The sequence below is a fragment of the Amblyomma maculatum genome, chromosome 1 (assembly GCF_055883805.1).
Source record: "Amblyomma maculatum isolate TAMU_Amacu chromosome 1, ASM5588380v1, whole genome shotgun sequence".
NCBI lineage: Eukaryota > Metazoa > Arthropoda > Arachnida > Ixodida > Ixodidae > Amblyomma > Amblyomma maculatum.
In genome coordinates this window covers 282,786,117-282,814,017 of record NC_139344.1, presented here as the reverse complement: position 1 = coordinate 282,814,017, position 27,901 = coordinate 282,786,117, and the positions used below count along the sequence as shown (strand labels likewise).

Below are 27,901 nucleotides of genomic sequence, written 5' to 3'. Positions count from 1 at the left end.
GCACGATATCCCCCCCATCCTTCAGCAAATCTGTAGTTATCTGATCCTCTCCAGCTGATTTCCCCCTTTTCATAGTTTCTAGTGCTTTCTTGACCTCGTCCTTCGTCACTGGTGGAACGTCTGACTGTTTTTCCCTACCGCCAATCTCATTACGGTCCTGACTACTTTGGCTACTGTAGAGATCTGTATAGAACTCCTCGGCTACTTTGACTATCTTTTCCATATTAGTGATGACGTTGCCCGCCTTGTCCTTTATCGCATACATCTGGTTTTTGCCTATGCCCAATTTCTTCTTTACCGCTTTAAGGCTTCCCCCGTTCTTTACAGCATGCTCAATTTTCTCCATGTTATACTTCCTAATATCGGCCACCTTGCGCTTATTGATTAGCTTCGATATCTCGGCCAATTCGATCTGGTCTGTTGGATTGGAAGCTTTCATACTCTGGCGTTTCTTAATCAAATCTTTCGTCTCCTTAGACAGCTTACCGGTATCCTCTCTAACTATCCTACCGCCTACTTCTACCGCGCACTCAGTAATGATATCTCTGAAATTATTGTTCCTTGCCTCTAGGGTAATGTCGCCATCCTCAGTTAGAGCTGAAAACCTATTCTGTAGCGAGATTCTGAACTCTTCTGCCCTCCCCCTCACCGCTAATTCGTTGATGGGTTTCTTTCTTACTAATCTGTTGCGTTCCTTCTTCAGATTTAGGCTAATTCGGGACCTCACCATCCTGTGGTCACTGCATCGCACTTTCCCGATTACCTCTACATGTTGCATAATGGCGGGGGTTGAACACATTATGAAGTCGATTTCATTTTTAGTCTCTCCGTTAGGACTTTTCCATGTCCATTTCCGGTTCTTCCGTTTGCTGAAGAAGGTATTCATGATTCGTAAGTTATTGCGCTCTGCAAACTCAACTAGTAACTCCCCCCTGCTATTCCTAGAACCAATGCCATAGTCACCTACTACCTTGTCTCCTGCCTCGTCGAGTGATATTTATATCCTCCATATTCCTCCACATTTAATAACGACCTTCATGACGCCATCAACGCGGCTTGTGCATTTTATCCTTCGTCTCGCGCTCGCGCGCGCGCGGTACGTATATTATATCCCTTACAAAAATGCATGTTGGGTGTCTATAGAAATTCGGACCAGGTGTGTCAACATACGCTGTTGAAACTCTATCGATAATCATCGGCATCTTTGAAGGTGCCGTGTTGACCAAAGGTTGAGCTCTGCTGGAATAGTGGCCCATGTGTTTCTTAAGAACGCTTTTCGAATTCGCGCCACTGAAATTCTGTTGATTTCAGGCTCAATAGCTTCAGAAACTCTGCAAGTGACGCTTTTTGATTTTCTGCTACCTTTCCACTCCTGAACAATAGAAAATAGTACACGACCATCGGTTTGCCAGGAGCAGACATAAGGTGGTTTTCATTAATGCAAAAGTAGCACAGTACATCTCCTATCTGCCATAAGTCACCACATTCTATGTTCTGCCCGACCAATCAACAATCCTGTCAGATAAGTGAGGCTTAAAAGAACAAAAAAGGTTTTGATCTTTTAAGCCCCATTATACTTACTCATTAACCTACACTGACCTGATTAAATTGTTGATTGGTTGAGCAGAACATAGAATCTGTTGACTGACTGCAGCAAGGATATGTGCTGTGCTACTTTTGCATTAATGTAAACCACCTCGTGCCTGCTCCTGGCTAACCGTTGATGATACACCATTTTCTTTTCTTCCGCAGAGAAAATGGAACACAGAATTAAAATGCGCGTTAATGAGAAAGAAAAAATCAGGATTGCATATTTGGTGAACCCATAACAGGAGCTGGGTTGTTTATTTGCTTTATTTCAATTCGTGCGCAAGGTATGACGCCAGGCTGTTCTTTGTGTAAAACGCTGATACGTCCGGGGACTCCTCGCATGTGTATGCTGAAATAAACAATGGAAATCATAATTAGGTTGCGGTATATACTAACCTAAAACTAAAGCAAAGGGATTTGTGCGCTGCTCCACGTCATAGCTCAAGAAATTGCATTTCTTGTCTAAAATGAGTTGCCACTGTATGTCACTGCTTAGATGGTATCGACCGCTGCCTCCACAACTCGGCAGCACTACCATATCGTTAATTTCTCCCTGATAAACAATATATGCTGCCGCCAAAGATTCAATTGTGAATATAAATAGCAAAGCTCAGGTCACAAACATTACTACCCAGAAAAGGTCAAGCAAAATTACCAACTATAGGCACTGAAATAAGTGGAAACAAAAAAAAATACTGCAAAAATGGTGGAGCTGCACAGATTCAGATAATCCGCAATGTGTGATAGAGGCATACTATGATCTCGATAATGTGTCCGTCTCAGCGCGAGTACCGTATCGAAAGAGTACAGCACTGTATATTTTGAATAGAACTCGTTCTTTACAATGGCACAACATGGTTTCCGTAAGTCGTACTCATGTGAGGCTCAGCTCTTATCTTTCACCCATAAACTGCACCACATTCTGGATCGATTCTCATCCGCTGATTGCATATTTTTAGACTTTTCTAAGGCTTTCGATAAGGTTTGTCATAAACTGCTGCTTCACAAACTCCGTCATCCTAACACTGAGCCGAACGTTTTAAAATGGATTGAATGCTTTTTTACTAACCGCTCACAATTCGTATCAGTTAACGGTCATAACTCTTCGCTTTCTGATGTGAACTCCGGTGTACCTCAAGGATCCGTACTAGGGCCTTTACACTTTTTAATTTACATCAAAGACATGCCCTCTGAGATAACTTCTAACATGCACTTCTTTGCCGATGACTGCGTTATTTTCCGGGAAATTAAAAATCCAGATGATATTAACGGTCTTCAAACTGATCTCACTGCGATTGCTACCTGGTGTGAAAAGGGGTTAATGCGGCCTAATATTAGTAAATGTAAATGCATGCGTGTAACAAGGATTTCTGCCTCGCATGTTTACTATTTGAATAGCATTGCTTTGGAATCAACAAACTAATATAAGTACCTGGGCACAATTATTTCATCTAACTTCACGTGGACAACCCATATTGAATATGTAATTAGCAATGCTAACCGAATGCTTGGTTACTTACGCCGTAACTTTTCAGAGCTCCATCCTCATTAAACTTATTGCTATATAAAACACTAATACGTCCTAAATTAGAGTATGCATCATCTGTATGGGAACCAGGTTATGAAAAACTTATCACCGCCATAGAACTTGATCAAAATTACTCCGTTCGTTTCATTTATTCGAATTATAGCCGAACCGAAAGTATTACAGCCATGAAGTCCGACCTTCAACTTCTATCATTAAGATCACGTCGCAAAATATCTCACTTAGTCCTGTTCCACAAGCTCTATCATCATCCTAGCCTGAGTGACGAATTCTTTCTTCAACCTCACTACGTATCCCATCGCTTTGACCATCATCATAAAATCGGCCTCGATAGATGTAATACACACGCTTTCTTATAGTCATTCATACCCCGAACATCGACTGAATGGAACCACCTTCCCGTAGATATTGCTTTCATCAATGATAACTCAAATTTTCGTAGGGCTTTAGTTAATATTGTATACTGACAGAATGTTTGCACTGCTTCTTATTGTATATAATTTTTGTATTTATTCTTGTATTTTAGACATTATTGAAATTCATACCGTTGTAAACGATTCGGTTATGCTTATTTTGTTTTGTTGTTAACCCACTGTTCTCTTTAATGCCTTTACGGGCCCTGAGGGTATTGTAAATAAATAAATAACTTCAAGTTATTTCTTTGTCATGTGAAGAATGAAAAAAAAGAAAGAAGCTGCGATATAATCATTCTTTCGTCACTTTAATTCCCTAACGCTAAAGTCAACTTGCCTCAAAAAGGTTATATCACTGGGTTTTTTTTTTTTTTTTTTTTTTTTTTTTTCATCGCTCTTGTGACCTAGACTTTGACGGCATAGCCACTGCTCGGCTGTTGAAACCGAAACGGATGAGAAAATTTTGGATCGTCGATAATTAGCGGGCTTAGCCGAAATCGCACGGTGGTCTGTGTGCAGTAATGTCTTACGTATAAATAACTCCTAAATTTGCTGTTTCTTTAAGATGCAAAAAACTACAAGATACAGGGGGGTTATCTCGAATATATTGTCTGGCGAGCTGTAATCTTATGATTCGCAAAAAACTGCGCTCATAAACATTTTCCCTTGCAAAATACGTTTCTCTAGAATTTCCGGGTTTTATTAAACTTGCAAAGCGTCTTGTTTCTTGGTGTCCGAATAAAGTTATAAAACACTTATAGCTATGAAAACAGTAAAATTGAACTATAGTGCAAAATTATATTTGTTCAATCAGGTAGCCTTAGAAATGCGCTGTCTTAAATCTCTCACTTGGCTGAAATCATTCGCTGAGTTCGTTCTGTGGTAAGTTTGATGGCTCTGAGAACGTTATAAGCATTTTTTTTTCAACATTCGCTGTATTCAACAGAGAATGAAAAATAATCGTATAGAATAATTTTAAACGGTGAAGTGGAATGAGTAGGCGCGCTGCATTCCGCTTGAGTAAACCTTCCGATTACTAAACTGACGACCTTATCTCAAACCACGAGGCTGCTCTGCTTTCCAATAAAGTATTTTTGACGTTTAGACTTAAAGAACAGTCGTTGTTGTTCCTGATCGTCTATAATAATGTATGTCCTTGCTTCGCCCTACAACCTTTCTCATGTGTATCACCTTGTATAGCAATTATATTCAGAACTGGGAAAAAGAATAAGAAATGAGCTCGACCGCCGCAAGCGTCCAATTAAGAGCGTTAGCTCGATTGAGATGAGTGATATTGCCCAAATATATTAAATTATTATTAACACACTTCTGCTTCGATAGATTCGCACTCCATTCAACACACTCAGCCACCTCTTCGATTTCGTTCGTTTGCACTGCGTGTGCAAACGAAATCTCATTCGGCCTCTTTCGAGTCGAGCAGCACGCAGCTCCTCAATTTCGGCTTCTGGGCGGGCACGCTTGACTTTTAGATCCACACGCAAAGCGTTCTTGGAAGCATCCAATGCTCAGGATCGTCACACGCCGGCTTACCTTACGAGAGGCACTTTCGCAAAGCACTTTGTAAGCACAGAGCAATGCACTCCATGTTCTCAGTAGCCTTCCATGGCACCAGCAAAACAGCTTACACAAATGTGAAAAGCGGTTGCCTGAAGAAAATGGCGCGCAGATAGATCCTCTCGCGCAGCCAAAAAGGCTTTGGCGTTCCGTGACGCCGTCCGTCACGGTGCTGTGCCTAAATTTCGGAGCAGTGGCAAGCATCGCGTTTTGCAATTAAGCCTGCAGAGGCAGATTCCACGCGTAGCGCCTAAAACCGATCCGCGGTTTGCAGAGCGCCGCCACGAACCGCGTGACAGCGCCGCTTCGGCTTTGACTCCGTGACTCTTATTAAAACGTCACTCGAGACGCCAAGGTTACAGCCGCTCCTTTAATTAATTCGCGCCGCTGAAAAATCCATTCCGCCGCAGAAGCTAGCGTGTATTCCAGCCCGAAGGCGCATTATATGAGCGATGCAGCCTGCTCTATGCCCTCGCTATTCGTGGCAGGAAGACCACGAAAAGTCTTTCCTAAAGTTTGGAAACTATCTGTGGGATAGCAAAAAGAAAAAAAAAACGCGTTTTCATAATCGAGCTAAGCAGTAACTTTGCTCTCGCTCAGTGCCCTCGGGGAAAGCGCTCGAGTGTCTATCGACCATGCAAGGCGTATGAACCACTCGACTGGTGCGACTGAAACTTTGTTTCAAGGACGACGTGAAGGTGCTTGTCGTCATTTCTTTCCCTCATCGGCAAGATCTTTGCCGCGGTAGGTACCGTCGCTGTCGGCAACGAAATTAATATGTCAGGAATTACCAACCTGCTATTATAATGCCCCTGTCTGGCATGCAGTGGTTTTGTAAAGGAGTGTAACACAGTGAACGAAATAGGTTTAGATTAGTAGGTTAGTGAGCCTTCAACTCAGTGATTGGTGAGATCACTGGAGAACAGGAAACAATATCTACAGCGCTGTGTGTCCGTCGCCTTTAAGTCACCGTTACCGCTTGGGAGCCGCCTTGCAATAAGGGCAACGAATTGTTACGACGTAAAAAAGAGTAACGTTATAAGTCACCAACAAAACGATAGTATATATTGTTACGTGGTGACAAGCGAGAAGACAGCACAACATGGCGATAGGGTGAAGGATGATTTAATGGTTGGCCTAGCGCGAGGGCTCCTCTCGCGCCACTGCCGATCTTCTTTGTAACACTTCCCGGGGCTACCGAGCGATCGTCCCGATCGGTTCGCTTGAAGTTGATGGTGACGTGATGGTGAGGATGTTCAAGGAAAGACAGGAGTGAATGACTTGCTTGCCCCCACGATGTCTGATGCATGGGTGCTCCGCCTCTCCTGGAGCTTTTCAACCTTCTGCCACCAAAGCATCCATGGGACCGATGCCTCGATGTCGCGTCGGGAGGCTTGGGCGGGGGTTGCGTGTTCGTGTCCATCGGCTCCTTCGGGTCATTCGGGTCTTTGATCTGGTCTCGTTCGTCTGCGTGCCTTGTCTTCAGATTCGATCTGGGGGCTGGGCGGCGGTAGTGGCGGCTGGTCGGTTCTGTGCAGGAAGCGCTGGGGCGAAGCTGCGCGGCCATATTCCAAGGCTCTCGGTCGATGGTCCCGCCGTACGGATGGCGTCCATGCTCCAAGGCGAGGATGGGGATGATGTACGCCGCACCTCCTACCACAATGCTACGTGGTGACAAGCGAGAAGACAGCACAACATGGCGATAGGGTGAAGGATGATTTAATGGTTGGCCTAGCGCTAGGGCTCCTCTCGCGCCACTGCCGATCTTCGCAAAAAAAAAAAAAGAAATATATATATATATATATATATATATCAGGCGATACGAAGTCACAAGCCTCCTCGCCAAGTGGTTTTACTTTTGGCGGCAGCAGAGAGTTACATTGCTTGTTACAGTCAGTCTGGCCTCTATTAAAGTAGGCGGGGCGGCCCTGAGGTGACGAAGTGCACATCACATTGCATATACACAGACACTGTTGTCCCACAAATACACATAGTGTGAGGCAGAATTGGCTCGCTTCATTCATCTCGCTTCAGCCATTTAACGAGGTCCAAAAGATCGCTTGAAGCATTGCAAGCAATATTACGGCTTTCTCTGCAGTCACTGAAATTGCTTTATGAGGTGAGATTATATGAAGCGGCGGTGTTTATTTCATGCTGGCTATACATTCGACGATATTTGTTTTCTTTCCGGCGATGTTCGCGCAGCAGAAAGCGCCACACAGGAGCGCCGCTCATCTTCAGATACATGGAGCGAAAATGCGGCGGCGAAGCGGAAATAACTGCAAAACGAGGCCCAATAGAACATCGACGCTGTTTCTTGTGATAAAATTGTGGAAGTGCCCATTTTTATGTCATTGTGCTAACTGTAACAAGCGTCCATAGGTGTCAAGGGCATGTTCGGTTGAACGAAGATTCATGCCTCGGGATGCCCACTCAGCCGCGGATACCAGCAGCGCCGTTAACGTCGACACTTCTCATTTGAAGGAGGAAACACAGCCATTTTGCTCGCTGCCTTTAAGTCGTGTTCCCACGCACACACACAAAAAGGCAACTTTCCAAATTTTGACAAAGCGTTTATTTTCACGATAATCACATTTCCCTGCCTAAATCACCGCGTATCTCGTCGGATTCTCGTCTCCATGACAGCCAAGTTGGCAGCGGCAGGCTCAAATTGGAAGTGCGAGTTATATTAACTCTCATCAGCCACCGCTTCCGGTCTCACTGGACGCCACACCACCAGCGCGTCAAATATATAGGGCAGATGCAAACCTGAAGTGGCGGCCTTTTTTTATATCTTCCTATTGCTCCCCTTATACTTCCTCGGTCTACTTTCTCTCCGTTCCCGCCACTGCAGCTCCAGGTGCCTCCGAGCGCAATGGCAGAGGCCGTGGCAGGCCGAACTATTTTCCTTCATTTTTAATTATTTTTTAATAAAGAACTTCACGTCGAGTGCTCGCCGTCAGGTTGACGCCGTAAAAACGCCCCAAAGGTGCACTCTAAAATTTAGATCACGCTGCTCGTTGCTCTGAAAGCGCCAAAGAACTTCTGATATAGAAAAAAGTTGATCTGTTCTGGTATTTGAATTCCCTGGTACTATTCTGTGCCTCAAACGTTTGTAATTCTACCTGATGTTCAACTGATCTATTTACTCGCATGTTTATTGTTATATTTCAGGTTGAAATCATTGCATGTTTGATTGCTATACTTATATCCTTTACCGACTGATGTATCAGTCCTGGCTTTTGGGCTTATCACTGAGTACTTTTTCAACTTTGAGCGGAACTAGCCGTTGGCAATGGATCTAAACAGTATTTATTTGTTGTTACTGAACAAATGTGAAATAAAAGGGTAACAACATCGCAAACGTGCACGGGGCTGCTGCTCTCTCGTCAGGTACGTGCTCAAGGAGGAGAACAATGACCGCGGCCGTATGTCGACGCTCAAGATTCGTGCGGCCGAGCGCAGCGATTCGGCCACCTTCAGCTGCACCGCATCGAACCCCTTCGGCAAGGACACCGGAAGCAGCCGCGTGATCGTTCAAGGTGAGGGGCCGAACAGTGACAACCCCTCATAATAATGGACAAGGCGGAACGGGGCGTAGATTTTGTACCGTATTGTTCCTTGCTGCGTAGAAGACGTTAACAGGTGCTACTGAGAACTTTAGCACACTATAGCTCGATGGTATCGGCAGCACCGGCTTCCGACCACAAATATCCCTCTTAGCGCTTGGGTGTTAATGTGACCTGCAGAGGTTCCCGATGCACCCGAGGATCTCAGAGTGGCGGAAGTGACCAGCAACGTGGTGAGCCTTGTATGGACGGCGCCATATGCCGGCAATAGCCCCGTCACGAGCTACTCCATTGTCTACCAGCCAACTGGTGAGTGAATTGCGCCCAATCCACACCGCAAACAACTCACTTGGGGGTGATTCTAGCGCAAACATTAAAAGGCACAAAATTATGAAAATTATTAAAGTTTTCCACTTCGGAACTCAGCGCACATTCTGCTCAGAAGCTGCTGAGGGTTTCTTTTTCTTTTCTTGTCCTTGTGTTCAGAAGTTCTACGCCGAGTGCTTGATTAAACAGTCTAAGCAATATACAAACTAAAATGTCTCATAAAACTTCTGATATTAAGTCATACTGTCTTGAGCCTGTGAATTTATAGTTCATTTTTGCCGCTTTCCATTGGTGCCCATCGTTTTAGTTTTAACTATATTTATTGCCTCAGGGCATCAGTAGGGTATGAGATGAATAATGAATAAATGATTAAATGAATGGAAGAAGGTTGGCTGATTTTATGAAGTTCAGTAGTGAGCGATGATGTGGTCTCTGCGTCCAAGCTCTATACGAGGCAAGATTGCTGAAAGGCCAGCTATCGTCAGGTGCCGGATTCGTGTCGGTGCCCATTGTCTTTGCTCGAATAATCAGTGAGTGAGTCAGTGAGTGAGTGAGTGAGTGAGTGAGTGAGTGAGTGAGTGAGTGAGTGAGTGAGTGAGTGAGTGAGTGAGTGAGTGAGTGAGTGAGTGAATGAGTGAGTGAGTGAGTGAGTGAGTGAGTGAGTGAGTGAGTGAGTGAGTGAGTGAGTGAGTGAGTGAGTGAGTGAGTGAGTGAGTGAGTGAGTGAGTGAGTGAGTGAGTGAGTGAGTGAGTGAGTGAGTGAGTGAAGTGGAGTGGAGTATGGGTGGGTGGCTGAATGTGAGTGGATTAGAGAGCAAGCGAGGTGTAGTGGGGCTACGCGCTCGATGTCGATGCGACCGTAGCTTGGTGGAATTTTGGCGTGACTGGGGAGCTAACACCGCCATAACATCTGCAAGTAAAGCGAAAATGTGAGAACCTTTCCTATAATCTGGCGGTACTGGTCGAATCCATTAACTGGAAAGTGCGTGGCGCTCAGGAGGCGGCCGGCATGACCACGACACCGTGAGACGCATCTCTGTACCGGGGGGACTTACCACGGCGTCGGTGACGAACTTGCAGCCGGTCACGGAGTACCAATTCAAAGTCATCGCAAACAATGACCTTGGGTCATCCACGCCCAGCAAGCCTATTTCGGTCACTACAAACATGGAAGGTGAGCAAATCCCGTCTGTGTGGACATACCACACCTACAATGGCAGATTATAAATATCTTAGGGTATGCATAAACGGAGGGCTGACATACATGGAAAAGCACGAACAGTATGTTATCACAAAAGGGCGAAAAGAGGCTGGTATAGTGAAACATATGCCATTGAGGGGATACAAGTATGCGGTGCTGAGGGGTATTTGGAAAAGAATTATATTGCCAATGAGGTTTCGAGCCTAAAGGCGGAGGTACAGTAGGGACTATAAATAATTCAGAGAGCTGTTGGACAATTATTACTAGGTGTTCACGGCAAAATCACAAACGAGGTGGTACAGGGTGATATGGGCCTGGCGTCTTTAGAAAAGCAGGAAACTCAGCGTAAAATATCATATGAATAACGCCTGAGGAAAATGAACAGTAACAGGTTAGCAGCTAGAGTATTTGGTCGTCTGTCATAGCCTGAGTCGATTTGGGACATTAAGCACCATAATCTAACTAGGTAGAGTATTTAAATATTTGTACATAAAAATCGTCGGCTCAAAATGAGGAAAAAAACTAAGACACTAACCAGCAAGTATGCACGGCACCAGGGAGGAGAAATGAAGAACCTTAAACAGCGGGTAAAAGACACAGAATGCAAAAATTGGATAAATTGTACGGAAAAGAAGCAGAGCGTAGAAATGTATCGAAACTGAAAAATGTAGATTAGGAAGGAATCTTTCTTTGATAACTCAATAGGCAGTGCCCTACTTTTTCAAGCTAGATCTGGGTGCCTTAGTACACGCAGCTACAAAGAGAAATTTAAGCATTAAAGATGAGGGATGTGCAGTGTAGGGTAAAGACGCAGAAACAATGGAACACGTGACACTTGAAAGTGATGGTATCCATCTAGATGTCCATTCAGCCACAGTTACACTCCTTGAAGCCTTAGGTTTAGAGCAGTGGTCAGGTGAATGAATCTGCGGTAAAAGCTAGCAAAACGCGACCAGAAGTTTGGTGGCTGAAAAGCAGAAATATGACCTAAGTGTAGAAAACAAAATTTATTAGATAAATTGCGAAATAGTTAGCGGCTTATAGCAGCATTTCAGATGTAGAAAAAAGAAACAAAAAAACAGAGCATGGTTAAAACTGCCATCACCCCGCTTCAAAGCGGACGCTGTTATAATCCATTCACGGCGTTCCATAATCAACATAGCGCAACACACTAAAGCATTCCTACGTTGTCTATTTTGCTATGTTAAGCTGATGTTTATCATGTGCACTATGTTATATGCTTGAGTGCATAACTTCTCTCTGGTACATTGAGACAGCCACACTGACAACATAACCTCAATGTGCACTAGGTGAACTAATTGTTGGTAAGATTCACTTAAATTCTTACCTCGCTGTGTTTAGTTGCATCGGTGACATGTACTTTCCTGCATTTATAGAGGTGACCAATAACACATTTCATTGTGCAGCGCCCCAGGAAGCTCCATCACAAGTCAGCGCGGCTGCATTAGACTCAAGTTCCATCAAACTATCCTGGAGGGTAAGTTCAACAGCAGGGTCGCGTTTCCTACAATTAGCTGCACGTGTTCGCTTTGTTTCAAATGTTTGGCAGACAGTGCATATACTATGAAGCCATTAGAATATTGGTCACGCACTAATGCATCTCAACCTCAAAAATACGCATCCGCTGCAAACACATCCTAAATGGGCCGCCCCGCATTATCAGTATAAGTCACTTCCTTCAATCCGTGTCCTCGTTAACATCATGCATTGACATTAGAAGCACATCATCAACATGAACTCAGCAGAAGGTGGTTTGTTTAAGTTTTGTTACACCTAGAGGTGCCTCAATTATTTTGGTGTTCCGCTGATGGTACCAAGGTCGCGTGATCGAATCCTGACCGGCCGCATTTCGATGGGCGCAAACTGCGAAACCGCCCGTGTGCTGTGCGATGGCAGCGCCCGTTAAAGAAGCTACGGGTGATATAATTAATCCGAAGCCGCTTACTACGGTGTTCACCATAGCCCGTGTGGTACTTTGGGAAGTCAAACCCCACGTACTAAAATCACCAATTTTGCCGCAAGAACGTTCGATGCCACCGTCTTCATGGCGAGGTTTGACCTTTGTCACGTTTCTAACGAACTCGGCGGGGCAGAAGGCTCCGTCGTGTAGGATGTAAAAGACTACGGCCAACTGTTCAAGGGTTGTGGCATATCAAAGAGCCATATATGTGGCCCTTCGGGCAACGGCACCTTATGCTTGGCCAAGTCTGCTATAAACGTTACATAGGTCAAAATTCATGACAATGGCATTGCACTTTCTTCTTAGCTAGGATTTGCCGAAAAACGGGGTGGTGCGGGCTGGTCAAGTTCTCTCGGTTAACCTTCCTTTGTCAGAATATTAGCCAGAATATTTTGTAAAATGAAGAATGAAAGCTTACCTACCATCAAATATAATTTACAGAAACATAGGCTTACGGGAAAGCCCTCTGCTTAAGGCGCAGTACAGCGTGTGACCAAAAGCAAAAAGAGCTAATCGTTTCTCCTTGTTTAAACGAAATGGTTGAAACCAAAGGAATCTAGTACTTTTCTAACTGCACCTTTAGTTTCACTTTAGGTGAAAAAATTACACGCTTGTATTAATATTACGGCAAGTGAATGCGCCCAAGAACTATCTGCCTTAGTGGTTGGCGCAACGATGACGTATTTGAAAAACTTGGAGGGCAAAAAGCGGCAGTGAATGAATAAAACTCAAAACTTCGACACGTTGCACTGTTTCTAATAGGGTACGTACCTGCGCGGCACAACGAAGAAGCACATACGACATGTACAGAGCGCTCTGTACGTGTCATATATATTTCTTCTTTGTGCGCTTTCTTCTCAGCGCATCTTATTAAAAATGCACCAACCGGCCCAAATTGAGGTTATATTATCTTGTTGCATGGAATCAGCGACAGGGCACTCACTTTTCGTATTCCTTCCAGAAGCCTCACCACGAGCGTAAAAACATGCAAATCAGCGGCTACTACGTGGGGTACAAGCCTCAGGGCACCAGCGAACCCTTCATATACAAGACGGTTGAGGTGGACAACAAGGGCGTCAGGGAGGAGTTTGTCATAGGCGGCCTCCAGAAGAACACCAAGTACGTCATTGTCGTCCAGGCGTTCAATGGCCAGGGAGCTGGTCCTGCCGCCGACGAAATCGTTGTCAAGACCTACGAATACGGCAAGTTACACTACTTCTAGGCAGCCGTACGCTCGCTAAGAAGGCCCCTGTTACTTTGGGCAGGTAGTCTATCAGAGTTCCACACAGTTTGAACGTGGACAAACGAGGCTCCATTTTACAGAATCTAGGTCTGTCCTAGGCTCTACAAAATGAGAGCAACTCAATCAATGAAGGGAATAGGCTGCCTTTAAAAATAAAAAAGATACTCGACAATACTACGCGTTCACACCATTATTCAGGCTATGCATAGATGTGCAGAATATTACGAGCTCTTATATATGCTCTTCAGTGGTGACGCAAAAAGATTAGATGCCGTCGAAGCATTCCTAAAGTGTTGCTTAAGCAAGGTGTGGAAGAAGCACACCTCCGCAAGGCTTTGCTTCTTTTCTTTCTTGTCTAAAAAGCAAACAAGAAGAAACCAAATAGCGCTTCCCTACAATATCTTCATCTGCTGAAAATTGCATATAGGGGCTGCACAACGACCGTTGCCCACCACCGAAAAACTAATAAAATACCATTTAGGAGGAATGTCCGGCTCAGTAATGCAGTTTCTCCACTGCTATTCGCTGGTTGTTTACTGTAGGTATTCAGACATTTCGGTCCCGAAGAGCTGGCGAAAAAGGTTAATGGCGAACACTTCAGTAAACCGCAATTTTTCATTGTTTCTCTGCTAAGTTACTCGGTGGAGGAATCCAGCGTATCATTGGGAACCTGAACAATCAACGCAGAATGATGGAATTGAAAACTAAAATGCAGAAGTCATAAATGATCTTGAACAAGCAGGGAAGTGAGCAGCAGGTTACGATAGTCTGCGAGGTTAGAGAATATATTTTTCTGGCTGAAGTAGGGGCCGCAGATCCGCGTTATATAAGGGAAACCTAACAGCATACTAGGAACGAAGTGAAATGCATTTAGCAGGTACTTTGAGTTCATGTATAGGAGCTTAACATCGTGCCTCAAGTGAAAAGTACAGCATAGTTGTGTCTTGCAAAAAGTAGGAGCTTGCACGCTTACAAAAACATTCGAAATTAATTTGAAGGGAACGCAGCAAGAAGTAGAAAAAAATGATAGGGGTAATGGTAAAACACAGGAAGACAGCAGAGTAGATTAAGGAACAAACTCGAGTTAATGGCATTAAAGCTGAAATCGAGCTCTAGACCGGGTGCACGAATCGATATACAGACCCCAAGTGAAAGCAAACGTTGCATGGGTGGCAGGACAGGGTGACCTAAGCGGAGCAAATTCGATGGAATGTCATTATTTGTCCCACAGCATACAGAGGTAAGCTGACAATGATGACTTGGATGAATTCTGAACAGTGCGATCTCACATCCTCAGAAAATGCTTCGACTGCATGCATCAAGCGTTGGCTAGTTATTTGTGAATTTCAGCTATTACGACTGGGCGTGTACGTTAGGCACCAAATGCAATAGCAATAGTCCTACCAGCTCAAGGCACGCCGTGAATTGTCAAGCACTTCTTAGGTCCCTTCATCCTTTTATTTGACTCATTTAGCGCAAACCAAGTAGAAAGTGTATGAAGTGAGAGTTGAAATCGCTTGCTCTTCAGATCCGCCACGTTCTCCGCCGTTGCGGGTGATTGCGACAACGTCCACGTCGGTGCACGTACGCTGGGAGCCTGCAGGCAAAGATAGCGTAGTCACCGGCTACATTCTTCACTACAAGCACGCAGCGTCCGAGTGGAAGGAGGAGCAGCTGCATAGCTACCAAACGAACAAGATTCTCGACGGCCTCCTGTGCGGCACCACCTATCAGCTTTTCCTCACCGCTTTCAATGACATCGGCCGCGGAGAGCCTAGCCCTGTTGTGGAGGTCACCACAGAGGGTAAAGGTACGTGTACTTTCTTTGGAGGTCACCACAGAGTGTAAAAGTACGTGTACTTTCTTTGTGCCGTCCACTTCCATCATCATAAATGGTGAATTTGTTTCGTCTGGTGTTTTCTCCATGATTGTGACCTACGAGAAAGCTGTCCTTCCCCAGCCTCGTGATTTGTAGAGATCATGATTCTGCAAGTTTCAGTTTGGCAGACGAGTGTGCACGTGTCTTGCGGCAAGAGTAGATTGCTACAGCACATGCATGTGTGTTCAAATTTTGAGTGCTTCAGTAGTCAAACACAAGCGCTAACGAGCTCGTGGCCCTGCGCAGCGCCCGTGGCTCCACCCAGCGACTCGTTCGTGTCAGCCAACATGTCGTCAGCAAGCGTGAAGCTCAAGGCGTGGGCAGACGGCGGTTGCCCCATCCGCCACTTCGTGGTGCAGTACAAGCCGCAGAGCACGCGCGACTGGATTGTCGTCTCGAACCACATCGTGCCCGAGCAGCAGACGCTGCAGCTGAGCGACCTGAGCCCGGGCACCTGGCACGACCTGCTCGCTGTGGCGCTCAACGACGCCGGCAGGACCGAGGCCGACTACCAGTTCGCCACGCTGACGCTGCAGGGCGCCACGGTGCCGCCTCCGTCTACCGGGGGCTCTTCGTCCGGGAGCCGGCTGGACGACGCGGCGCTGCTCGTGCCCGTGCTCTGCGCCGCCGTCGTGCTGGTCGTCATCGCGGCCGTTGCCTCGTTCGTGGTCGTCTGGAAGCGGCGTGGGGATTCCTTGCCTGACGCCGCCTCCGACAACTGTGAGCAGCCCACTTACTGAAGATACTGCGCTAAAATGTTTTGTGCCGCACGCTGATCGATGCGCACAAGAGCCAAATGGGACCTTATAAGGGGGGTATATGATAACGCGTTGTAGCAAGATTTTAAATCGAAAGCTCTATAGCCTAGCAACGCTAATTCCGCCGTGTGTGTACAAATGACCTTGAAAGCATGCGGATGACTGCGTGACTCGCTCGCCCTGCAGGTGAATCGCCGCTGGTTCACAGCGTGAATCGCTCGCTCGGAAGACTCTTCGTTCACCTGACATAAGCAAGAGCGCTGCCCGGTGCTTCGCAAAGCTATGAAATAACTGGTTGCAGGTTCCAGTCGTTGGGCTGTGACGCCAAGCCGAATCTGACCAGTCTGCTGGTGTGCGCCAGAAACAAGCACCGTGAGAGTAAAGCCCGGCTCACGTACTAGCGGGAAACTTTCCCACAGCGGCGTAGCGTTCACGGCGCCGCTGCGTCGCAGCTCCTCGGAAGGACGCTCACACTACACGCGTTTTCCCGCTGCGTTTGTCGTGCAGAGGAGGCGAAGGCGAGCGGAGCGAGAACGGGTAGTCACGTGACAACAGAGAAGGGAAAGCGCGCGCTTTTCTCGTGCACAAGTGAGCCTGCTACTCAAGTGACACCCGTCGCTCTCGTAGCTCCCGCCGGAAGTCATTGAACTTGGACTGACGTCATGGTCTGTGGTCCACTTTGATTGGCTACTTCGTTTTGCGGGACGGGAAAAATATCTCCCGGCCCCATCGCTCCGCGGAACGTCAAACAAGTCAGCCTGCGGCAAAAAAAAAACGGCTTCTGCGGGAAGCGGCGCGCGGAAAACGTCCAGCGTTGCGCGTTTTCCCGCTAGTGTGAGCGTAACGTACCTCAGCCTGCTCGCGGCATCCCGTGTGCAAGCGTTGCAAACTCGTGTACTTTCATAGCTAAGGCCACGTATTTTTTGGCGTTCTGCTCAGCAACAAGCCGTTCAAACGATACTGTAGGCACGACAAGGCTTCAGTACGCAGTCGCTGCGCTGTCGGCCGTAATCGAAGACGTCGGGCGGCACCATAATCTATACATCGATCTTTAAACGTGATACAGTGGGCAAATGAATAACTTTTTGAAGCAGACTCGCTCGTACGTTTCGCGCACTCGGGCGCCGACGAGTAGCTTCCGTCAACAGACGCCGTCATAACCTCCGTTAACGACGCAAACCGAGGTCGTCAAGCTCGGTTTGCGGTAACCGCGGTTAGTGGTGCAACCATGGTTTGGTCCGCCGTGTAACATAGGATAACCACGGGTTCGCGGTTACACTAACCGTCGCTGCGCGAACTGGCGAACTCCTCAGGCGTGTGCGAGCGAGGACGGGTTGGCGCGAGCACGCCAGCGAGCGAGCGCGCGGCAACCGGAAGTTCGTCGAAGTGACGTATGTCTGGGCGGAGCTTTGAACTTGCTTGTATTCTTTGTTTTTTTATGGCTCCCTTCGGCGTACGAGTTGAGGGGGAAAATTGGAAGGGTCATTTTTAATCGCCGATATCTCTGGTGTCGCAGAAGCTAGATCGAAAATTTTTGCGGGAGAGTGATGGGTGGTTCAATAACTATCAGTGTTATGGCGTTGTTTACCCTTCTTGGTGACCCCTTTCTGGGGACCTTTAAGCCTCGGTTTAGCTGTGGTTAGGCCTTGGTAGACATGCATTGTTAATTAGATCTTTCGCTCGCCGTTGTGCAAATTTCCCGAGTTTCAACTCGGCTGAACCACGGAGTGAAAGATCGGTTAAACATAGTTAGACACAGTTCAGCATTATTTCGCCTGTTATTCTTCAAGCCTTTGTCAATCTTTATTGTTAAAAATTAGGTAATGTTTTGTCTTTTGTGCTGATTAATACAAAGACGGCCATGTGATTGGTGAAGTAGTTCGCCACAGTTTGAAAGTCCGGAACTTCCATGTCACACCCAAGCTGGAACTTGTGGAACACCAGGTCCAAATCGGTGTTGCATTGTGTCGTTGACACGTTTTACCCTCTGTCTCTCAAAACGAGCCTCTCTGTCATATTCGGTTTCTGCTGCTCTCCCGGACAAGTTTTTGTGTCTATGCAACCAAAGCTACAGAGCCAGAACGCATCAGCTCACTGCGCAGCAGAATGTAGTCCCTTGATAAATTATGCGGATCATGCTCTGGGTTATCATATAATCAAAGAAATGACTATGTTGTTCTTACATCAAGTTTGTACTGCAATATAGGCGAATACAACGTTAGTGTAGTTCATTTTAAAATCAGTACACGACACCGCGCAGACGGGACGGCTGCGCCATCTGCCGGGAATCTCCCGCAGCGCATGAAGGCTGACGTCGGTCTCTGTGCGTTTTCGCAATGCGCTTGTTTCGGCAACGTGTGTAGCGTGTGATATTCATTAACAACGAATATACGTTCACTTAGACCTTAAGAAGTGTAAAGAAAGACATTACTGCGTCGTTGGAGGCTCGGAAGGCCATTATTTCAAGTAAAGGCGGAACTAAAACCGAAACCGTATCTGAGGCCAGATATGCCAGAACTACAGGGTGTAGTGACACCATGACGAAAGCTCCGCCCCCGTAGCTTTGGCTCCATGGCCAGAAAAACGTGTCCACCTAGGGTGGAACGTGCGAGCGCGGCGAACACCGGCGCCGTGCGTGACCGTCCCTAGTCGTCGCTAGGCCTATTGTTTCGCTTCGAAGCCGCGGCGGTCGACGCTTTGGAACATGATCAACGCTGTCGTAAATTGTCTACTTATGAAACTGCCTTATAGTGATTCCTATCCTGCCATAGTAAAATAATTATAGGATTAACTCTGCCGACGCATTAATCGCAGAGCTAGTACGAGCAGATCGGATCAGCCGAAATGCACCAGCGGCAGCTGGCTTGAGCAGAAACTAGCTTGTATCACGGCTATCGCTCTTACCAGCAATTTGCCGCTGGTCAGCGATCCTCACGAGGGCTTCATACTTGATATTCGGCTCAGTATTCCAGACGCCAACAAATTTTAGCACGCTTTATTTCGGACATCGGTGCTAACGATCCGCCGTGTGGTTCGCGAACGGTATGCGGGAGGAGGGGCCACAGCGGCGATGTTTACGGCGGTCAAGGAGGTGCTGCCATCGTGCGGTGCTTGACCGTGCTGTTGACGCCTCGTCGGACGACACTCCGATACTCCTGAAACCACGTTATATAAATAAGATATCTGTAAATGCAGCTTCGTTCTGCCGATCCCTGCGTCGCTTCGGTTGTTGCGCTTAATGGGCAATGGCCACCTAACCGATACGGGCGGCGAGCTGTAACAGCCCGCACAGAGTTCGAGCAGCGCACGAGCAGACGACTTTCGCAGCTACCGGAAGTGTGTTCATGACGTCATGGTTGCAGTGACCGCAGCGAATGGCAGCTTCTAGCAAGCCTTGCCAGTCAACCGACCCTTGACGTCACGGGATTAGGAAATAGTTCCATGCGACACCGCCAAGCGACATTTCCTCTGCCGCGAATTTCAAAAAACGCTGTTTTTAAAAATTAATAATAAATCGCTGGCTTTGTTCCAAGGATGCTCAAAAGGATGTGTTCTACACACTGAACACGTTTATCAGTGGTTTCTTGGGGGCCGTTTCCGTGGACCTTAAACCAAGTGATTCCAAAGCTTTCGCTTGCGTAACTGAGGTTAGCTGCGCTAGGCCGCGACCATTTTTTTTTTTAATTTTCAAGGTCTGCTTCGAATTTCAAGAACAGATGGCTTTGGCGGCCTTCAGAAACGAATAATAATAAAGAGCGGAAATAACACATTTTGTAAAACAGCCATTTAAATGCCGAACTTCCACTCTCTGCTCGGGAATACGGGTAGCACTCAGATGAGAAAGGGACATTATCAACATAAAAGGCTCTGCAGCGGTACAAAATTCATGCCTCCAAAGTTAGGGTTTTTAGTTTTCTGCCATCAAAGTTATTAGGGAGCATACAGAGAAGGCCTATGGCCATTTAATGATGCGCAATTTACTAGCGAGCATTCGATATCCATATGCGAGTAAAAACCTCACCTAGGCTCTCCAAATGAGCTCCCGAAAACGAAAGTGGCAATACACATTGCAGGGGATACCTTCTACAGAATATGCATACCATAACCGATCTGCGGTTATAAATTGCGTCGAAAAGGTCCTCGTCATGATGGCTAAACGCTTGAAATCGTCTGGGTAGATCGAAATGGCCACTGTTCATTGCAGGTCTTGTGAAGACAATGTAAATGTTCTTTTTATTTTTAACCTCGTGCGTCCGCATTCTGCTCTGACTGAAATGGAGAGATCATCCTAAAGGAGATGCGAAATGTTTCTTCAGTGTGCTGTCTTTTTAATGATGCGAAAGAGCGCAGGACATTAGAGAGTCGGAAGAGGGAAATGTGGAAGTGCCTGATGGAAAGGGAAGGAATATGATACGGCAATGGCAGGAAAGTGGCGTCATGCAGAGTTTGGGCTGACGGGTATGATAAAACAACAGCGTTAAGCCTCCCTTTGAACAATAAACACGGTGTTGTGAGTGAAAAACCACAAGCATGCCTCTAGGAGGTGGTATTTGGCAGGTGACGTGAATTGCAGGCATGAAGGTGGAATGAAGTTGGCAGCTGCAAATTCGAGTGCCCCCATTTAGATGCGAACGTGAGATATAGGAATCGAACCCGGACAAGCCAGCCCTAGACCCAGGCAGGCATGTTTGGGACTGCCTGGTTAAAGTGTTGATCTGCATCTATGGTGGCTGGTCTTTCATATAACGTAGTCGCTTACGACTTTACGCTAATTAGTATGCAGGGAATAATGCAGTCGAAAATTAACAGGTTAAGAATCATTTATTAAGCGTCTAGCAATGTGCATAATAAGAAACTAACTATTCACGGGCATCCACCGAAGCGCAGCCACACGACTACAAAGAAAACCTACAGAGATTTCTCAGAAGCGTCGTAGTTCAAGGAAAATTTGTCTTGGTTCGGGAATTGAACCCGGGACCACCGCTTTTCCTGGGTAGTCGCTCTACCAGCTGAGCTAACCAGGACTGCCAACAGATCAGATTTTATGGCGAGAGCGAATTATCATTAACTCGAAGTGGGAACAGTATTGGTCAAATGTTTAGGGCCTGGAAAGGTGGTGTTCCCGGGTTCGAACTCCAAAGTAGGACGAATTTTTTTTAACCGCACTGGAAAAGTGGCCAAATTTGCCAAATATGTGACGCCTTTGTGACGCCTATGAGGCCCCGTACAAAGTTTTCCCAATTGAAATATGTTTGCGGACAAGATAAGCACTCTCATGTCCACGCGCCGCTCGAGAAGAGGTCGAGGAGGCGCCTCCTTATTCATCATCATCATCATCATCAGCCTGATTATACCCACTGCAGGGCGAAGGCCTCTCCCATATTTCTCCACTTAACCCGGTTCTGTGCTAGCTGCCCCCACTTGACCCCTGCTAACTTCTTAATCTCATCCGCCCACCTAACTTTCTGCCTCCCCCTGCTACGCTTTCCTTCCCTTGGAATCCAGTTTGTTACCCTAAGCAACCATCGGTTATCCTCTCTTCGCACTACATGTCCTGCCCATGTCCATTTCTTCTTCTTAATTTCCACTAGAATGTCGGTAACTTGAGTTATTTCTCTGACCCACTCTGCACGCTTTCTATCTCTTAATGTTACCCCTACCATTTTTCGTTCCATAGCCCTCTGGGTTGTCCTCAACTTAAGTAGAACTCTCTTGGTTAGCCTCCATGTTTCAGCCCCATAGGTGAGTACAGGCAAGATGCAACTGTTGTATACTTTCCTCTTGAGCGATACCGGTAAGCTGCTAGTCATAATCTGCGAGTGCTTGCCAAATGCGCTCCATCCCAATCTTATTCTTCTTGATATTTCCTTTTCATGGTCCGGATCTGCGGTTACTATCTGTCCTAAGTACACATATTCGCCTACTATTTCCAGTATTTCGCTACCTAATGTAAACTGCTGTTCCTTCCCGAGGCTGTTGAACATTACCTTAGTCTTCTGCATATTGATTTTCAAGCCTACCTTTCTACTTTTTCTGTCTAGGTCATCAATCATTATTTGCAGTTCATCCCCCGAGTTGCTTAGCAAGGCAATGTCATCAGCAAATCGCAGATTACTGAGGTATTCTCCATCTACCCTTATCCCTAACTGCTCCCATTGCAAGTCTCTGAATACTTCCTCTAAACAAGCTGTGAATAGTACTGGGGAGATTGTGTCTCCTTGCCTAACACCTTTCTTTATGGGAATTTTGTTGCTTTCTTTATGTAGAACTATGGTTGCTGTGCAGCCACTATATATATCTTCCAGCACTTTCACGTACGGCTCGTCTACCCCCTGATTTCGCAATGCCTGCATCACCGCCGAGGTTTCAACTGAGTCAAATGCTTTTTCGTAATCAATGAATGCTATGTATAAGGGCTGGTTATATTCCGAGCATTTTTCTATCACCTGATTGATGGTATGGATATGATCGATAGTAGAGTACCGTTTCCGAAACCCTGCTTGATCCTTTGCTTGATTGCAGTCTAAGGTTGTCCTGATTCTATTAGCGATTACCTTAGTAAATACCTTATACGTAACAGACAGTAAGCTGATTGGTCTGTAATTTTTAAGGTCCTTAGAGTCCCCTTTCTTGTGAATGAGGATAATGTTTGCATTCTTCCATGCTTCTGGTACCGTCGATGACACCAGGCACTGCGTATACAGGGTGGCCAGTTTTTCTAGCACGATATCCCCCCCGTCCTTCAGCAAATCTGTAGTTATCTGATCCTCTCCAGCTGATTTCCCCCTTTTCATAGTTTCTAGTGCTTTCTTGACCTCGTCCTTCGTTACTGGTGGAACGTCTGACTGTTTTTCCCTACCGCCAATCTCATTACGGTCCTGACTACTTTGGCTACTGTAGAGATCTGTATAGAACTCCTCGGCTACTTTGACTATCTTGTCCATATTAGTGATGATGTTGCCCGCCTTGTCCCTTATCGCATACATTTGGTTTTGTCCTATGCCCAATTTCTTCTTTACCGCTTTAAGGCTTCCCCCGTTCTTTACAGCATGCTCAATTTTCTCCATGTTATACTTCCTTATATCGGCCACCTTGCGCTTATTGATTAGCTTTGATATCTCGGCCAATTCGATCTGGTCTGTTGGATTGGAAGCTTTCATACTCTGTCGTTTCTTAATCAAATCTTTCGTCTCCTTAGACAGCTTACCGGTATCCTCTCTAACTATCCTACCGCCTACTTCTACCGCGCACTCAGTAATGATACCTCTGAAATTATTGTTCATTGCCTCTAGGGTAATGTCGCCATCCTCAGTTAGAGCTGAGGATGGCGACAGTCCTTATTAACAGTCAACAACTGGGAAAGGATTGAGCGCCTGTCGAAGGATGGTGTTAGACCATGGTCACGCCTGGGTCATCTCACCGCGGCCACGAGTTAGATGTTTCTCGAGGCCTCATCGGTAGCGTTGGCCTTGAGGCTCGGTGGCTCGGCGGAAGGCATCAGCAGTCCCAATAAAGACGAGGCGGCGACTAACAAAAACAACGTTTAATACAGCATCACGTGGGAACGGGTAGAGAAGCAGGTCCGGCGAGAAAACTGACACGCTCACAAAGCAGGTGTCTCAGCGTCGTCGTCTCTGCGTAGGCTCTCTCAGCGGAAGCAGCCGCTGCTTTTTATACACTCGGCAGTTCAGAGGGAGAGGAAGAATGATTCATGTCAGAGCAAGCTTTGCTCACCAGTCAATGCGGCGTGGAGGAACCTCCTGTTACCGGCCGGGGGTGACGCTCTCTCCCTTGAGCGCTGGGCTTGGCCAGCGTTTGCACACACACGCACGCACACACATGACGACACGTGTAGATTGAACACGTCGGAGCATGTCCGCGGCAGGAAGCGTTGGCTTGGGCAGCCGATTGCACGGCGCTGAAATTGCTGAAATGCTCGCTGCATTACGCTGCGGCCGCGTCGGCTGTAGCACATGACGGTGCCGAATCGTAACAATGGCTAAGTGGGAAAATAGACAGTGAGCTGTGACTGCACGTGTATACCGAAACGTATCTCTCCCATTTTTTTACCTCAGCGTTTTGCAAAACTGAAATACCTGAAGCGTTGCGTTCAAATTTTGCATTAACGAGCATCGTAACCGTCAGCGAATTTCTTGAAACCCTTAATTCTCTTTAAATATTACGTTGTTTTGCTGAGAGTATTTTAGAAAGCGTGAATTGATGGCCTACTCTATTACTTTATTTTTTTAATTCCCAACACAGAATAAGGTCTATCAGGTTACTTTTGTCGCCTTCATTAATATTTAAGCTCATCTTGTAATGTTGAGTTTCTCGGAGAAAACTCCCTGCTTAGAATCAGGTTGCATATATGTGCTAGTGGGCGATTTATGATATGCGCAACTGACGTTATGGGTGGCACTTTCAACTGATCCACTTCGCAAGCCCTATTTTATTCAGCTTTTGTAGTAGCATGTAGATTTCTTATATTGTAGTCGGAGTCAGATCAAGTGAACCCGCGATTACCAATCTCATGTATAAACTGCAGTCGAGGTTAGAACTGTTCGAGCTGCTTTTACTAAATTCCCCAGCATTTAGGAATTTTTTCGCTGGCAAGGCTTCTGCGAAAGGTGTGCCGTGAATGCTTAATTCTTTAGTTCTTCCCTCTCAATCACTGGGATACGTTATAGTTAGCAGTTTGCCATATTTTCCTTGGATTGTTGATGATATCCGCAAACTTCTTTCCCTAATAACCATTAGGCGCTTTTCTACTCTCATATTCCAGCATGTTTCTAAATTTATTATATTGTTTTAAGTCGTCCGGAATCTAGGTTTGATGAACAGGGCAAAAAAATCTATCACTTGATTCTCTTTGAATGTGCTTTGAATGTACCATGTCTTTCTGACTTCCTTACTTTTCCTGAATTATATTACAGGAAATGGCTGTTTATAAGATGGCTGTTTATAAGTGTTTTCAGTTATCTCTACGAGCAAGTTGTATGCCACTACTGGATGTTCTGAGCAGGAGATAGACTCCCAATTCGTTTCTGTTGTTAGTCTTTGAAATAATATTTTTTCTTCGTTAATGTCTGTGTAGTTCATGAGCACAGCATGTCGTGTAAGACCTATGCTTTTTTGTGCTTTTAAATGTGCTGGCAGTACTTTACCAAGCCGCTGATGAGAGCGCTGTAATCGCAGCACATTCGGGCCTATGAAGCGCGCACTGTCACACGCCATTACTTTTTTTTTAATTCCATGGGTTTTGATCTTTGCCGAATAAGAGAGTTAAGAATACCATGTCGGAAGCGTCAGAACGTTTTCCCGGCGCTCAACAACTTTCTACACACCTGAGCGTTTAAAGCCATATTTCTTGTGGTAATAGACAGAAGCAGGTGAAATGGAAAATTTACTACCCGTTTTTCTACATGGCCCCAAAGAACATTCTTTTGATTTAAATGTGGAAGAGCGATTTGTTTTGTTTTTACGTTTTTTTTTTTTAATTCATTTTATCCGGGACAACGTGCATGCGACTTCTGGGTGCAGAAGGATGTTACATATATCACTGAAAAAACGGCAAAACGGTCCTCGGCAAACAATATTCAGCGAAAACAAAAATTAACTAAAGTCGCTTTTTGAAGTAAACGCTAGAAAAATTGCGCTGCATTTTCAAAGTAACGCCAAAAATTCCAATACTCCCCTACACATAATTTTATTTACTTACTGCGCAGCTAAAATGCCCGTATTAGGGTATATACAAGAAAAAAACACGATGAAATAAATAAATCAGAAAAATAAATCTGAAATGATTTACACTGAGTTTACAGCATATTTTTTTATTTTCTGATTGGATGTGCGACACCGGCAGGGAGTCCATTTTAATCTTCTGCTGCCTGCACAGAGATTGAATGATTGATTGATTGATTTATAGGAAGGGAAAGGCGCGGTAACTGTCTCACTTGTTTTCTGTGGACACCTCAACCGCGCCGTAAGGGAAGAAAAAATGCAGAGGTGGAGTGGTGCGTGCAGGAGAAGAATAAACGACTTCAGAGCCACTGGTGCGGAAGGGGGCGTGGTGAGCTGGTTTTAAATTTGCGAGGATTAAGAGAAAAAAAATCGCAAATGTGCTCACTGTATAGATTTTGCGTCGTTTCTCAAGGTCAGGCAGGTTTGCTTTACGTTTCAAGCGAGTGAAACTAGAACAATAAACGTTATCTGAATTGATTTTAAAATTATTCGAATGCTTTAGTCAAGTACGAAATGTGAAAGTCTTATGAACTAACGTTATGTAGGCGACAGATTCTGCAGAAGAAGCTAATCGTAAATTGCGTCGTAAGACAGGAAACGATTATATTCGTTAGTAACCATTGTAATACGTGCGGACCATAAAAGTTCATGCGATATTTAATTAATAGTTACTCAATTGATGGTATGGGATAAATAATTACCCACAGAGTGCATAATAGTCAGGTTATGGGTAAGAATACGGATGATAAAAAAAGAAATGTGCATTTTTTTTTTTGCACATTTAGGGGAATGAACCACGCTTTGCACTAAGAGTGTATGTGCAAAATGTTAGATTGGATGGCAAAGACATCGACGTTACTTGTTCAATTGGAGATAAATAACACAACTGTCAGCAAATAGGCGGATTATAGAAGAAATATTTGAAGTGATATCATTCCCATTAGTTGGAAAACGTATGGCACCAACGAGAGTGGTCTGAGGCACACCTGGAAGTACAGGAGACCTTAAAAGAGCGGTAACATTATCATACATTGTTTGATATCGGTTAGTTGATAAATCGCAAATCCATTTTATATGTAAGGGTGAACGTTAAGACGTGAAAACGTTAAAAAAAAGCGTCTGTAGGAACTTGGTAGAAAGGTTGGTTGGTTTGTGTGGTTTAGCGTCCCAAAGCGACTCAGGCTATGAGAGACGCCGTAGTGAAGGACTCCGGAAATTTCGACCACCTGGGGTTCTTTAACGTGAACTGACATCGCACAGCACACGGGCGCCTTGCTTTTCGCCTTCATCGAAAAGCGGCCGCCGAGGCCGGGATTCGACCCCATGTCTTTGGGCACAGTAGCCGAGCGCCGTAACCACTGCACCACCCCGGCGGGAAATTGGTAGAAAGCTTTTTCAACGTCTATGCTTTGGGCACAAACGGAAATGTTATTAAGGGCAGAACTTAAATAGTTAATGATAATGGACATTGTGTATCACAAGAGCGACCTTTACGAGGCCCGGAAACAAGTATTGCAAAGGGCGCCTGTGCTACCTGAACTTACCTTCGAAGCTTCTACGCTGTAGACGTTCATTCCATGTTCATTTTCTTTAATCTCAAGATTCCTGTTGTCTGGAAAGTCCCTAAATATAGTACAGAAAATAACCTTTGTACATCGTTTTCTACAACCTCGCCCAACTTGACAAGATGGGAAGTTAAAGTGGCCAAAGCCTTTCGCAATATGTTACTAGTGGTTCACTAAACTATACGTGCGCAAAGGCAAGAACCCTCTTGAGGACAAACGCTTCATTATAGCGAGTGGGATGGATGAGCAATCGCCGACAGACAATTGTATAAGGCCTATTCTGCCAAACGCCACCAGCATCGTGAGTTCAGCCAGAATAATATTCGTCTGAAAACTGTGCTGACGACCACATGCAGGCTTCATTGAAGCGTTCATTTTAAAGTATGCACTCTCCTAAAACCATTTGGTAATAGTATGATATATTCCTGCAATGAAACACAGTTTGTAACATTTCTTCTAATCTAGCTTGCATTTTCAACTTCTTTAACTATGCCACATAATGGCGAAATAGTAC

The 27,901-nt window shown here is 45.6% G+C and overlaps 1 protein-coding gene across 1 annotated transcript in view; it reads left to right on the top strand.

The window, feature by feature from the left end:
* The window catches only part of LOC146206707 (cell adhesion molecule Dscam1-like), a 463,826-nt gene that overhangs the window by 423,721 nt on the left and 12,204 nt on the right, over positions 1 to 27,901 (top strand). Inside the window, exons 14-20 of the mRNA XM_084575504.1 lie at positions 8,518 to 8,666; positions 8,874 to 9,002; positions 10,017 to 10,193; positions 11,648 to 11,718; positions 13,163 to 13,403; positions 14,973 to 15,254; positions 15,570 to 16,043. Coding sequence (XP_084431630.1) covers positions 8,518 to 8,666; positions 8,874 to 9,002; positions 10,017 to 10,193; positions 11,648 to 11,718; positions 13,163 to 13,403; positions 14,973 to 15,254; positions 15,570 to 16,043 — 1,523 coding nt within the window. The remainder of the gene's footprint in view (positions 1 to 8,517; positions 8,667 to 8,873; positions 9,003 to 10,016; positions 10,194 to 11,647; positions 11,719 to 13,162; positions 13,404 to 14,972; positions 15,255 to 15,569; positions 16,044 to 27,901) is intronic.